At 35.9% G+C, this 15,954-nt stretch overlaps 1 protein-coding gene across 3 annotated transcripts in view; it reads right to left on the bottom strand.

The window, feature by feature from the left end:
- Positions 1-15,954, bottom strand: part of COL24A1 (collagen type XXIV alpha 1 chain) — a 398,952-nt gene that overhangs the window by 164,914 nt on the left and 218,084 nt on the right. For all 3 annotated transcript variants that reach the window (XM_061411389.1, XM_061411390.1, XM_061411391.1), the window contains exon 25: positions 15,387-15,431. In XM_061411389.1, the coding sequence (XP_061267373.1) occupies positions 15,387-15,431 (45 nt within the window). The remainder of the gene's footprint in view (positions 1-15,386; positions 15,432-15,954) is intronic.

Genomic DNA, 15,954 nt, shown 5'->3' with positions numbered 1-15,954 from the left:
AGTCAGTTAAGTGTGGACTATAGGATAAGCACTTCATTGTTTAAGAGGTTCCTGATTGGACAACAATTTATTTTGGTATCACAGTTCCTCTACTTCAGACTCTTGACATTTGGATATACAAGTTTCCTAAAAGATAGAACTGGTCTGTTTAGTATCTAAATAGGGAATTCAGTCTCTGAAATTTCCCTGACAACTATTTGATTTGTATTCCCTTGGATCATACATACAGTCATGAAAAAAAGTTCAGAATGAAGTTTTGCCTAGAGAAGGTCTGGCAATGATTAAAAGAATATGCCTGGAATGTCTACTTAACAGATGCTTTTACTCATGCTTATGTTATAGGAATCTTGAGACTAGAAAGGCAACTGGTTCTGTCCTTCCTGCACTAAATCGCCTGGCAATGTCGTTCACGTATTCCGCTCTTTTGAATGAGTCTCTTGGCAATAAATCAAAGGCGATAAAGTGAATATCAGCACAGATTATTAGTTTTTCTTAAAAAATGTAAGTTGGATAAGAAATAAGAGGAATTATCCTACTGTGATACTTGTGTGGCACAACACTTGAATTGCTAGCTCTTCCTAAAACTCTAATAACTAGAGTTTTAGAGTGAAATTCACTAGGATCATTCACAGAAAAGAATGTGTTTATAATCATAGCACCTTTTTTTTTTTCCCCACACACAAAGCATTAAATCAGTTCTGTATTTTGTTTTTGTTTTTTTTTTTCCATGCAGACTCCATAAAGTGAAAGAAAGTAAAGTCAGTGAAAGAAAGTGAAATCGCTCAGTTGTGTCCGACTCTTTGAGACACCATGAACTATAGCCCACCAGGCTCCTCCATCCATGGGATTCTCCAGGCAAGAATACTGGAGTGGGTTGCTATTTCCTTCTCCAGGGGATTTTCCGGACCTAGGGATCAAACCCAAGTCTCCCGTATTGCAGGCAGATGCTTTAACCTCTGAGCCACCAGGGCAGACCCCATAGGGATTGAGTTTCTGTAGACTCTATCTGAAGATAAAACTAGAGCCAGAAAATCTATTGTCTTATGCCCCCCATCAATGTCTACATCTAAAAATGAGAAAAATAACGTGATGATATTAATATTTCCATGTACAAATCTATAAAGACTTGAGTTCCAGATTAGATCGTCAATTCTGAAGCAAGTCATGTCACCAGATTGTGTCTCATTCTTCCAATTCTAAAAAACAAACAGGATAAACTAGATAATGTCTTGTACACTTTCCAGTTCTAAAATTCTGTAACTTAAATATAAAGAGGAGAAGGAAGCAGGAGGGAGGGGATATATGTATACCTATGGTTGATTCATGTTGATGTATGGCAGAAACCAACACACTATTGTAAAACAATTTTCCTCCAACTAAAATTTAAAAAAAGAAGAGAAAAAACTCTAGGTATTTTAAATCTTTTGAACAGGTGAGAAAGATGTAATAAAAAAAAAAACTAGAGTATTTTTATTTCATAGTGAGAAGGGTATGTCTAGCATTCTGGAGCTTCAGTATAACCAGAGAAACTATTTACTGACAACAGCTCTAGAAAGTAAACATGGTGACTTCTCATAGATCTCACTTTATTTTAAAAAATAGAACTTGCTTGTTATCCTTCTGTTTATACAACAATAACAACAACTAATACAACCATTGCCATTTATTAAACACCTCCTGTGAGCATAGTTCATCTTAGGCAGTTAGTTTCCAACCCTGACAATAAACATAAAAAGATATCTCACTTAAGTTTTACAAATGCGAAAGAAGGGATCCAAGATCGGGTTTAAAGGAAGTGATACTTGGGCTGACTTGTGGAAGAAGAATAGGTAGTATTTATAATCCAGAAAAGATAGGAAGGACATTATAGGAAGTAACAAGAGCCAGATGAGCTGTTACATACTCTGCTTTACCTCCTTCTAGCCGTTCTGAACCGCTTATGATACAGTTCTAAAAACACTCCCAATCTTCATGCCTCCATATATTTTGTGTTCATGCTGTTCCCAATGACATGTCCTTCCATATTCTGACTATCTTACAAGAATATGTCATATTTTCTGAATTAGCTTAAGCACATTAAAGTCCTTTTAGGAAACAGTAGCAAAAAGTAATTACCTTTTCTTACTTTATCTCAGTTCATCATATATAACATATACTTATTGAAAATATATACTATAAAAGGCATTTACTTATTGCTGTGTGAGACAGTTTTCTGTTGAGATAGTTCAAATAAAAAAATAAATATGGTATGAAGCAATAAATTAAGAACCACAATTCTGAAGATAAAGGCTTAACAGAGGAAGCAATTGAATTTAACTGGATAGGGAGAGCAGGAAAGACTTCAAGCTTGAGCAGATGATTTAAGATGGGTCTCGGAAGTTGATGTTAGGCCGACAATAGGAGTAGGAAAGTGATGGTCTTCAGAGGTGATAGAAACAATGCCGTAAATAAGAGGGTTACATTTAAGGTTTGTTGAATGCCCTGGTTTGGCCTAGTAAGTTGGGAAGTGTGAGAAAAAATGATAAAGTTAAGTGAGGTATACACTGTGGGAGGTTTTTAAAGTCAGGGTGAGAAATTCTTACAGCCTACATTCTTAGGCCTTTTATAGACTGATTCCTGCCCACCCTGCTCCCCATTATAATCTGCTCTGTTCTGTCCCCCTGGTATTTCTGGAGAAGCTTGCATTATCTAGGTCTTTCCTGATTTTAGTGACTATACCAGAAAAATATAGATTTTGTCACACAGTTTTTCCAAAACCATTAATTAGAACCCTCCCCCCGAAACTGAGCTCTATATCTTAGCATGTATCTTGGTATCTGAAACTGAAGAAATGAAAGGTTATAGTCTTACACAAAGTTTTCTATAAAACACAAAGCTGGCTGTATTTATGGTTGGAATAAAATCCAGATTTCACTTATTTTTCCTATAGTAAAAAAAAAAGAAAAAAAGAGCATTAAAGGTTCCATACATATTTATGAGCAAAAATGCTGTGATACTGTCCATTAGGCTGCCATGTTGAATTGATGGAAAAAAGAAAGATGTTTCAAAAACAGAATATAGAGTGAAAATGAAAAATCTCATTCTAATGGGGATTACAGGTTTAATGACATTCCCTTGGAATTTTTTCCAAAGTAATGAAAGAAAAACTCATGAAAACTTAATATGTGGAAATCCTTTGACCCTTAAAACAGGACTTCAAAAAACAATGGATAATTTCAGAAAAATGTTTCTAGTGAACATGTGCATATAAAGAATAGATTTCATTGTTCTTAGAAAATATTTCCTTTTAAGATTCTTTAAGCATCTGTTAAGGAAAACAAACTATAAATCTCAGTAGGTTACTTTGGATGTACATGTGCTCTGTATAAATGCAAATTAATTCACTATGTTCACACATAATATACAAAATCAGTGCCTGAGAGCAATCTGAATATGTTTTCTAATTTGAAAACACATATGTGTTTAGTGATTTTTGTTTGTTTGTTTAAGAATAAATGATTAATAAAGCAGAATTGCATATGGCAGATTGATATAATCAAACTGATATATTCCAAATAAAATTCTAGAAAAGGAAAGGGCAATTAAAACTTGTCAGCCAAATCCTGACTACTGTCTGTTTTTGCATATAAAGTTTTATTCGGAACAAAGCCAGACTCATTCATTTACTTGTGGTCTATAACAGCAAATTTGGAAAACTCAGCAGTGGCCACAAAACTAGAAAAGGTCAGTTTTCATTCCAATCCCAAAGAACGCTCAAACTACTGCACAACTGCACTCATCTCACATGCTAGTAATGTAATGCTTAAAATTCTCCAAGCCAGGCTTCAGCAATATGTGAACCATGAACTTCCAGATGTTCAAGCTGGTTTTAGAAAAGGCAGAGGAACCAGAGATCAAATTGCCAACATCAGCTAGATCATCGAAAAAGCAAGAGAGTTCCAGAAAAACATCTATTTCTGCTTTATTGACTATGCCAAAGCCTTTGACTGTGTGGATCACGATAAACTGGAAAATTCTGAAAGAGCTGGGAATACCAAACCACCTGACCTGCCTCTTGAGAAACCTGTATGCGGGTCAGGAAGCAACAGTTAGAACTGGACATGGAACAACAGACTGGTTCCAAATAGGAAAAGGAGTACATTAAGGCTGTATATTGTCACCCCGCTTATTTAACTTATATGCAGAGTACATCATGAGAAATGCTGGACTGGAAGAAGCACAAGCTGGAATCAAGTTTGCCAGGAGAAATATCAATAACCTCTGATATGCAGATGACACCACCCTTATGGCACAAAGTGAAGAGGAACTAAAGAGCCTCTTACTGGAAGTGAAAGTGGAGAGTGAAAAACTTGGCTTAAAGCTCAACATGCAGAAAACGAAGATCATGGCATCTGGTCCCATCACTTCATGGCAAATAGATGGGGAAACAGTGGAAACAGTGGCTGACTATATTTTTCTAGGCTCCAAAATCACTGTAGATGGTGGGTGATTGCAGCCATGAAATTAAAAGACACATACTCCCTGGAAGGAAAGTTATGACCAACCTAGACAGCATATTCAAAAACAGAGACATTACTTTGTCAACAAAGGTCCGTCTAGTCAAGGCTATGGTTTTTCCAGTAGTCATGTATGGATGTGAGAGTTGGACTATAAAGAGGGCTGAGCGCCGAAGAATTGATGCTTTTTAACTGTGGGGTTGGAGAAGACTCTTGGGAGTCCCTTGGAATGCAAGGAGATCCAACCAGTCAATCCTAAAGGAGATCAGTCCTGGGTGTTCATTGGAAGGACTGATGCTGAAGCTGAAACTTCAATACTTTGACCACCTGATGCGAAGAGCTGACTTACTTGAAAAGACCCTGATGCTGGGAAAGGTTGAGGGCAGGAGGAGAAGGGAACGACAGAGGATGTGATGGTTGGATGGCATCACCAACTCAATGGACATGGATTTGGGTGAACTCCGGGAGTTGGTGATAGACAGGGAGGCCTGGCGTGCTATGTTCATGGGGTCCCAATGAGTCAGACATGACTGAGTGACTGAACTGAATTGAACTGATGACTGCTTTTGCACTCCAAAAGCAGACTTGAAACATGGTGACAGAAACTGTATGATCCCAAGCCTAACATAGATAATATTTGGTCTGGTCTTTTATAGAAAAGTTTCTGATTCTTGTTCTAGGATAAATTTTAACCTTAAATTTGAAAATGTAGTTATACCGATTATGTAGACCTTACTTTTTTTAAAATCAGAACCACAAAGACTTTTTACTAGACTTATTCTCAGATTATAATTCTGCATCTACCTTCTCTAGGAGTGGCAGTACCTTAAGTCTGGTCTCTATCACTACTTCCATTAGTCCATCCTATTTTTTGAAATAAGATTGGGGTATTATCCATCTTATAAATCCTGAGCATAAAAATATCACTAGATATCTTTGCTATTTTTATGCATTAATGTCTAAATAAAAAGTAGATAGTGCACTACTAAGAAAACAGTGTAGTTTCTACGTAAACACAGATCCAAGGGAAGTCCCTCTTCCAACCAAAGTACCACCTCCAGATGCCTTCTATATAAAAATTTAGAGTTGCCATTTCTTCAAAACCGGTGATTACCACTTTATTACGGTATCCCTATCTAAAAGAATAGGAACATAATTTTAGTCAAACAAAGCCATATTTTCTCTATCAACGTATATATCTTTATGATAGTTGTCATACAAGTTTTACTTCCCTGTCTTAGAGTATCTTACATAACAGAACTAGCATTTGGGTGCAACTGTGTGTAGAATTCTTTACTCACTTTCTAGAATTTAAATCACTTAAATATCAAGTCTTATTTAGTTGTATATCTAGCACACAGGAAGTGTTCAATAAGTATTTTTTAATGATAGAATAAGTGAAAGTTTACTAGTGTCTTTCATTTTTGGGGGGCTGTAAGAAATCACAATATCCTTCTTAAACACAGTACATGATGAACATGTGAGTTACACATATTTGTAGACAACTAATTTCCTTCAAATCATAGGATATTAGTTTTTAAACCTATTAGAATTCTGAATCTTCCTGTCCCAGATTCAAATACAAAATTATATTTTAAGCGTTTTAAACAAAAATTCCTTAGGAATAAATCCTTGAAAGCCAAAGGAAACCAAAAAATGCTTTTTTTTTTTTTTTAATCAATTCCAAAATAAGTAAAGTTATCAAGTTTATATTTTCTTAGAAGGCTATTAGGCTTAGTGCCCCAGGCAATATACACACTGAACGTTTACATCTGAAAATGAGTGACACTTTTGTTTGTATTTGAAGGCACAAAGTCCCATTTAAATTTCTCTCTTATATGAGTCCTAATTTGGGCAATCTGAGAAACTTTATTAGACTAAGAAGAGTACTCTTGTTTATTACTTTTAATAGAATATGCATGATAAATACTTTGTTCCCTATATTACTCCATATATGTTGGATCTTATTCCTTTTCTCAGAAGATTTTACTTTTTAATAGTCACTTAATGTATATTTAATAAGGATAAAAGAAAAATATACATAATATAAAATTAAGTACACAAACCCTTATATTCTTGGCTTTCACTAACTTCTGTGTTTTTAGCTTGTAACACAGATCATGTGTATCATTCATTTCACCATAGATAGAAACTTTGGCATTTAAGCTTTTATGTTATAATCATGTGAATTTTTAAAATATTTTTGTTGGTTTATCCTTAATAACCACTTACATGTGATTTAATCTTGGTGTACCCCTTATGACATTTGGTTTTGTGATATGAATGATCTTCTATAGTCTTCATTTTTCCCATACATTTTAACTTTCATAGCTGTAGAAAAAAGTTCTACATCTAATATAGTATTTGATATTTTCCTAGTATTTGCTTTGTACAATGAGATGTCATAAAAGTCAAGAAAATAACATACTTTATAGTCACAAAAACTCAAAATCCTTCTACCTTTGTAAGCACCTCAACTGTTCCCTGGTGGCTCACACGGTAAAGTGTCTGCCTACAATGCGGGAGAACCAGGTTCAATCCCTGGGTCGGGAAGATCTCCTGGAGAAGGCAATGGCAACCCACTCCAGTACTCTTGCCTGGAAAATCCCATGGGCGGAGGAGCCTGGTAGGCTCCAGTCCATGGGGTCGCACAGAGTCGGACACGACTGAAGCCACTTAGTGGCAACTGTTCCCTGGTGGCTCACATGGTAAAGCGTCTGCCTACAATGCGGGAGACCCAGGTTCAATCCCTGGGTCAGGAAGATCTCCTGGAGAAGGAAACTGCAACCCACCCCAGTATTCTTGCCTGGAAAATCCCATGGACAGAGGAGCCTGGTAAGCTACAGTCCATGGGGTGGCAAAGAGTCAGACACGACTGAGTGACTTCACTTTCACTTTCACTTTCAACTGTTCCTAGAAATTTATTGACTCCAGTTTTTTAAATTTCTGATGTTTGAGATTTAAAAGCTACTGACATCTAATTTCTAAAGTAATAGTTCAACTTGGAATTACCTGCACCTGGTTTTTAGAGAATGTCAGGGTTAGTAGAAGTGTTTATTTTCATTCACTTCCCTTTAATTGATCTGAAATTATAACTTTCTGTATCTTCTCTGTTCATATCCACTAATATATCCACACTCTTTCATGTTTCTTCTTTTTTAATTTCACTGACTTATACTTTTTTCTACTTTTCTACACTTTCACGAAGCACAAATTGGAATCAAGATTGCCAGGAGAAATATCAACAACCTCAGATATGCAGATGACACCACCCTTATGGCAGAAAGTGAAGAGGAACTAAAAAGCCTCTTGATGAAAGGAAAGAGGAGAGTGATAAAGTTGGCTTAAAGCTCAACATCCAGAAAAAGAAGATCATGGCATCTGGTCCTATCACTTCATGGGAAATAGATGGGGAAACTGTGGAAACAGTGTCAGATTATATTTTTGGGGGGCTCCAAAAACACTGTGGATGGTGATTGCAGCCATGAAAGTTATGACCAACCTAGATAGCATATTAAAAAGCAGAGACATTACTTTGCCAACAAAGGTCCATCTAGTCAAGGCTATGGTTTTTCCAATGGTCATGTGTGGATGTGAAAGTTGGACTGTGAAGAAAGCTGAACGCCGAAGAATTGATGCTTTTGAACTGTGGTGTTGGAGAAGACTCTTGAGAGTCCCTTGGACTGCAAGGAGATCTAACCAGTCCATTTTAAAGGAGATCAGTCCTGGATGTTCTTTGGAAGGACTGATGCTAAAGCTGAAACTCCAGTACTTTGGCCACCTCATGTGAAGAGTTGACTCCTTGGAAAAGACTGATGCTGGGAGGGATTTTGGGCAGGAGAAGGGGATGACAGAGGATGAAATGGCTGGATGGCATCACCGACTCAATGGATATGAGTCTGAGTGAATGCCGGGAGTTGGTGATGGACAGGGAGGCCTGGCGTGCTGTGATTCATGGGATCACAAAGAGTCGGACACAACTGAGCGACTGAACTGAACTGAACGCTTTCACAGACTTAATGGTATAGTGAAATTAATTCACTTAATAAGTAAGTGATGCTATTAAAACATTTCAAAGATGATAAATGTCATAAAAATTTTAACGTATCCATGTCTTTGAGACACTAGTCAAGTCACAATGTGGTTCTTGGTACCCCATACTTTTCAGCTTCAAACTGTAATAACAGGATGTATTCATTAGAAAGACAATTAGAATCTTCACCTTGGGGAAGCAGGATGATGTGGAGAAGTTAGTCATCACTTCTCTGCAATCTCAGGTCTGCTACTTTGCTATCTGACCTTGGACAAGTTTAACTTCTTTGAAATAAAAGTTTTATTTTGTACAAAAAAGGAATAATTATTTCCCAGGGTCTTGTAAGGATTAAAAGGTATAATGTATGGCAAATCATAAATTTTGAATAAATTGTAGCTATTTTTATCATATTCAGGTAATCATCCTTCTTGTGATGGGATGTGTCATAGATAGATATTTCATATAATTTTCCATTCTCTGAGAAAAATTACCATGCCCTGTGATGCAGGAGATATACACAGGTTTGCAGTTGTGCTACAGGTATGTGCAGCTTGAAAGCAGAAGGGAGTAGATGACATTTTTTAAGATAAACACATTGAGTTTACAGAGGCCCTGCTGCTGCTGCTGCTAAGTCGCTTCAGTCGTGTCTGACTCTGTGCGACCCCGTGGACGGCAGCCCACCAGGCTCCTCCGTCCATGGGATTTTCCAGGCAAGAGTACTGGAGTGGGGTGCCATTGCCTTCTCCAACAGAGGCCCTACAGAAGGGCAATTATTAAATAATAGAATTTTACTTTGTTCTTTCTTGACTAAATGGTGCCATCAGCTCTGGCACTTTTCCTCAGGGAAATATGAGTCACTTTTTATGATTTATGTTCAGTCCATAGCGTTGCGAAGGCATGACTGAGCACACACCGTGTCCATATAAAGCTACCATTTTCTTCTTAATGAAAGAAAGAATGGAACTCATCAAGTAAAATCAACTTGTATTAAGTCTGATAATAATTTTATAGTAATGCTACCAGAAAGCAGAAAACCTAACCACTATATCAAATGAGATTTTGTGTTGAGGACTTCTAAAATATTTTCTTCCAGATCCTTCAAATCTTTAATAATTCCATTGTAAATACATTAAATTACATGTCAGTACTTCTCCGAAATCCGTAGTATTTGATAATACTTTATTTGCCAGCTTGGCCTATGAGATTACATAGTAAAATTTTATTTTGTCCTTTTCTCAGCTTTTCTAAGCACTGATTCACAAGGGATGCACTTCGAGGTTCCATTTGAAAACAGGACAAACTGATGATTGCTTGACACAGAGGAAAGAACTTTAGAACTGGAATTAGAAAATTCACATTTGCTTACATATCAGATAACTTCAAAAAGTTTCAGTTTCCTCGCTTAAAGAATGGCAACAAGATTTATCTTACAAGGATTGTTTTAAGATTAAATGAGATAATAGGCCTTCAAAAAATAGATTTTTCATTTCTTCCTCTGACTCCACCTCTACTTGGACTTGAATGAATTAGTTATAATCTACCTTAGAATCAGCCATCAGAAGTTCTATGATTCTAAAGGTTTTAGAATGAGAACCTGATTTTGAGGATTATCCATGGCCTTTTCTCTTCCTTTCTGTTCATCATTCATTTACTATTAAACACTACCACACTAGAGGACAGGCAGAAAAACATAGAGGACACAGTAGATTGCTTATGAAATATTACTGAAATCAATAAAAAGAGTAAATGAGGTGAAATAAAATCATTGGATTTTAAGACATATAAAGAGTGTCTGTGGTCAGCCTATAGGACAACCATGAGAAGCTCTTCAAGTGGGCAGAAAAATGGCATGTAAATTTAATGTAATCAAGGTCACTTTATGAAAAAAATTCCAAATTCTATCTTTAAAATAACAAACTAGAAAAAGATCTTGAGAGTGACTGCTGATCATTTTCCAAAGACAAACTAGTTTCCTGTTTTTGAAAAATGCCCACATAGTATCATCAACAATAAAGAAAAAATAAGAAGCTATCCCACTCGTAAAGAAGGTTGTAGAGCCACTGACTAAAATATTTAGTTTAGTTCTATTTGTTTCAACTCCAGAAAGACATAATGAAACTGGAGGACAGCCAGAGAAAAGAAGCCAAATTGGCAGGTAAGGGAAGAATAGAAAACATTACAATTCTTAGAAAAGAGTCAGATTCTTAGGACTGGAATTATCTTTAGACATCATATATACTAATTCCTTATGCTTCCAGAATATTCCTGATGAATCATAGCTGAGTTATCAAAAGTCTATCACATGCTGGAGACTAACCAGAATCATTCCTTTTTACTGCAGCCTTTGTCCAAATATCACCTTAAACACATCTCAAACACATCCACTTATCTCCACTGCCATCATCTGGCCCATCATTGTTCTTTTTCAGCTAATCTAATGCAACAGCTTTCTAAATGGTTACCCTCTTACACTTCTGCTCCTCACAACCAAGCTCCAACTTCCCAATCCATAGCTACAGAGGGATCTTAAAACAAATTAAATCAAGTCATTGGCTTACTTAGAATACTTCAATGATTTTCCATCTACTTTAGGATCAATTCCAAAATAATAAACACAGCCCTGAGTGCTTGGCTCCTGCCTCCCTCACTGCTACAGCTAATATTGCTTTTTCCTTGGCTCACCAAGTCTATCCACACTGGCTTTCTTCAGTTCCTTAAAAGTTAAATGCTTTCCCACATAGAACCATAAATATAAGAATAACCACCACCACAACCATTACAGCTAACATTTTATCATGTTTTCATTATGTGACCAGCTCTGTGCTAAATGCTTTAAGTGCATTATATGTGTGCGAAATATGTTATATTGCACATTCCAGGAACAGTTTTTCTCCCCACTCTTCCACAGCCAACTCATACCATTCTTTATGGTCACAGATTATATGGCATTTCCTCAAAACAGTCTTCTCTCATCCCCAGATCTAAATTTGGCAACTGTCACATACCTTAAAATGTTCCTCTATAGAATGTATCACAGTTATGATTATATAATTTTATGATATTATTTTTAATGTCTGTCTAACCTCTAATAGACTATAAATTTCATGAAGGCAGGGATCAAATGTTCAATAAATATTCCTGAATATAAATATCTGCTGAATCATTCAAATCTAAGAATGAGATGTTGAATCCCTCTATGGAAGAATCTGAGTGTTAGAAATCCTATTAAAATATTCTGGTCTACAAAGAAAGTTTGTTCCTTTATAATGCCTATGTCTTATAATGTCTGTTCCCTTATAAAGACTATATACTATTTTAATTCTGTTCTCTTGACCAATACTGAAAAAGTATATTGTCTTCCCTTCTGTAGCTCTTCAAATACTTTCAGCCTGGAGAGTTAAAGACAGAACTAGCAATTAAGGTGAGATAATTCCAGATTTATTCATAATAAAAAGTTAGAATGCAGGGGACAAGGGGGTATCTTTTGAAATTAGAGACTTATTTAGGGCATATCTAAAGACATTAATTCTTTGCCTATAGTAAATAAATGTAAGACATACACAGACATGTAATATAGATGCGACTACTCTGGCACTCTCTATCACAAACTGGGTTCTCATTTATATAAATCTAGCAAGAAACAAAACTGGAAGAGATCCGGTTAAATGACCATTCAGAAGGTTTGGGAAAAGTAATTAGCTATGCAATTACAATTAACCTTGCTGCTGCTGCTGCTAAGTCGCTTCAGTTGTGTCCGACTCTGTGCAACCCCATAGATGGTAGCCCACCAGATTCCCCTGTCCGTGGGATTCTACAGGCAAGAACACTGGAGTGGGTTGCCATTTCCTTTTCCAATGCATGAAAGTGAAAAGCGAAAGTAAAGTCGCTCAGTCGTGTCAGACTCTTAGCGACCCCATGGACTGCAGCCTGCCAGGCTCTTCCATCCATGGGATTTTCCAGGCAAGAGTACTGGAGTGGGGTGCCACTGCCTTCTCCTTAGATATCCTCAAATTACTAGACTGACATTGTGAAGTATAACTGTAGTTTCCCATATCTCTTGAGAATTTTACTGAACTTTGGATTAGATGAACTATATTTCTAAGATTTTGAAGTTAATACAAAAAAATTAAAGTTGGGAATTACCAAGAACCATAATTAATTCTTTAGGCATTTTAAATATCAGCTCAGTTCAGTTCAGTCGCTCAGTCATGTCCTACTCTGCAACCCCATGAATTGCAGCACACCAGGCCTCCCTGTCCATCACCAACTCCCGGAGTTCACTCAAACTTATGTCCATCAAGTCGGTGATGCCATCCAGCCATCTCATCCTCTGTCAACCCCTTCTCCTCCTGCCCCCAACCCCTCCCAGCATCAGAGTCTTTTCCAATGAGTCAACTCTTTGCATGAGGTGGCCAAAGTACTGGAGTTTCAGCTTTAGCATCAGTCCTTCCAATGAACACCCAGGACTGATTTCCTTTAGAAGGGACTGGTTGGATCTCCTTGCAGTCCAAGGGACTCTCAAGAGTCTTCTCCAACACCATAGTTCAAAAGCATCAATTCTTCCGTGCTCAGCCTTCTTCACAGTCCAACTCTCACATCCATACATGACCACTGGAAAAACCATAGCCGTGACTAGACGGGCCTTTGCTGGCAAAGTAATATCTCGGCTTTTTAATATGCTGTCTAGGTTGGTCATAACTTTCCTTCCAAGGAGTATGTGTCTTTTAATTTCATGGCTGCAATCACCATCTGCAGTGATTTTGGAGCCCCCCAAAATAAAGTCTGATACTGTTTCCACTGTTTCCCCATCTATTTCCCATGAAGTGATGGGACCAGATGCCATGATCTTTGTTTTCTGAATGTTGAGCTTTAAGCCAATTTTTTCACTCCCCTCTTTCACTTTCATCAAGAGGCTTTTTAGCTCCTCTTCACTTTCTGCCATAAGGGTGGGGTCATCTGCATATCTGAGGTTATTGAAATTTCTCCTATATATGTTAATTCAATATAGCCACAAAAGGTTTTCAAAAGACTTTATCTCCCATCCTTAATGAGAAAATGGAATCTCAAAGTTGGAATAATGAAAAGAAGGAATCTCAAAGTTGGAAAGGTCTTTTTGTTTCATAACTTATTTGATGCCTAAATTGCCCTATAAAATCTAGGCCAAGTGGCTTTCAGCTAACATTAAAATATCCCTAGCTTTGTTAACTAACTTGATGGGAGTGGGAGGATCTTTTTGCATCATATATGCATATTAAATCATTATATACACTTTAAATATCTTAAATTTCATTAGTCAGTTAAACCTCAATAAAGCTGGGGAAAAAATCCCCAGCAAGGTATAAAGCTTTGAATTTTGAGCTATGGGTTTAAATCTTAGTTCAGCTACTGATAAGCTACACAACTTTGAACAGATTACTTACTGTGCTTCAGTTTATTCATTTAAAAAACCAGAATAACAATATGTGCCTTTAAAAATTGTTTGAGAATTAAATGAATGCCAGAATATAAAATATCACGTAGCATTATCCCTGGCACATAGTGAATAATCCACAATTGTTAATTTCCCTCCAATAACAGAAATCTACCACCTGCCAAGATAGTCCATTTCCTCTTTGGACAGCACTGGTGATAGGTTTCTATACTATGTGGAACCAGCCCAACATTTTAAACTAAATAAAACTTAGAAGTCTGATACATGTTATCTGAAGAAAATATGTTTTTCATTGGTATTTTAAGTTTGGCTATAAGTTCTAGTTTATATATTTTTTATGCAATTTGTCACTCAGAAATGCAGAATTTCATTTCTTTAAATTGAATTTTTTAAAATCTGAATGACAGGGAAATACAAATCACATCCATATTTGATGAGGAGCCTTAAATAATTGAATTGACATAAATACTCCATTGAAATTTCCCTTTTTGGTTAAAAAAAGGAACTAAATATTCACCTTCTAGCAGCTCAAGATTAAGTGGTATAACAATGATCTTTTAAAACTAAGTGATCATCTCATTTTTAATAATAATTCATGATAAAAATTAAGAGTATCAAAATGTATTGTTGTTTTACTATCAGGCTAGAAAATATATTTAATTATTTAAGCTTACAAAACAATTTTTTAGAAAAATTTATCTTTAAGTTGTAAGATAGGTTACAGAACATTGTATTTGCTCATCTAACCTACTAAATAAATATTGATATTAAACAATATCACTTTCTTTGTGACAACCCAGCACACACTGTACATAAATTCACTTGCTTCTTATTAATTTAACTTAACATTTTATATGTTATGTAGGTTCATTTCTTAGGGAATATTAGTTGGCTTTTCCCATAGCAAAAAAAAAAAAAAAATTACCCCTAATGTATCTGATTCAAAAACAGCATGATTTGCCTACTTCTATAATAATGTTAATTTAAACAAGTTAAACTTTTTGAGAAAAGAAATTATTGAATTATCTCATGGTTAATGCCAACCTTCCAAATATAAAGAAAACATTTTCCACCTATTATAATATTTAATGGCTTGAAAATTTGTAGCTTTTTAATCATGAAAAATGTTACAGTCAAATGTAGCTTGAAATGACCAGAACTAAAGGTAAAGACCCAATATTAGAAACAAAAAGGTTCCTGAGATCACAAATGTAATTTATATTGGATGAAAATAGTATCTGTGTTTTCTCTCATTTCTTTTTTGTACAGTAGGTTTTCTTTGCCACATAACAATTGACTTTATATTTATAGTGGATAAGTATTTTGCATTCTGAAGTTTATAAACATAGATCATGGCTAACATGATTCCTACAAATACTCATGAGAGGATTTAAAATGTGAAAATAAGAGCATAAAATAAGCTTACTGTTTCACCAATCTTCCCAATGTTTCCTTGATCTCCTACTTCTCCCTGTTAATAAAGAATATAAAGTTGAAAAAAACATTAATTTTCAAATAAGAATACTTTCAACATTGCTCCTGTTTTCATTTTATTGTAATTATCTAGTTATAATCTATAAAATTAACAAAGGAACTTTCAGTTTATCAAAACGCTGGTACAGTATTTGTATGGGATATAGTCTTTGCTCTCTTTTCATTCAAATACTAGTAACCTGTTTTCTTTAATTACATTCTTCTATATCTGAATTTTAATCCCTTTTAAAACACTTTTACAAATAAAATTAAAAAAATAAAATATCTACTGAGGTATACTCTATAAAAGGTAGAGTGGTAGGTGCTGTAGAAGATAGTAAGAAGAGTGAAAATCAAGCCCTTGCCCACAGGGACCCTCTTTGCTTCAGTAGATATAGTATCTCATGACATTCAGCAGAACAAGCAAACAGAACACATCCCGCAGGAAGTAGCAAAGGAGTCCATAGGAGCAGGCACCCTGTGGGTGGGTGCAGCTAGAGCTGGCTTCACTGCAGAAGTAA

The sequence above is a fragment of the Bos javanicus genome, chromosome 3 (genome assembly GCF_032452875.1).
Source record: "Bos javanicus breed banteng chromosome 3, ARS-OSU_banteng_1.0, whole genome shotgun sequence".
Classification (NCBI taxonomy): Eukaryota; Metazoa; Chordata; class Mammalia; order Artiodactyla; family Bovidae; genus Bos; species Bos javanicus.
The sequence above is the reverse complement of the archived record's forward strand: the minus strand, read 5'-3'. Positions and strand labels throughout refer to the sequence as shown.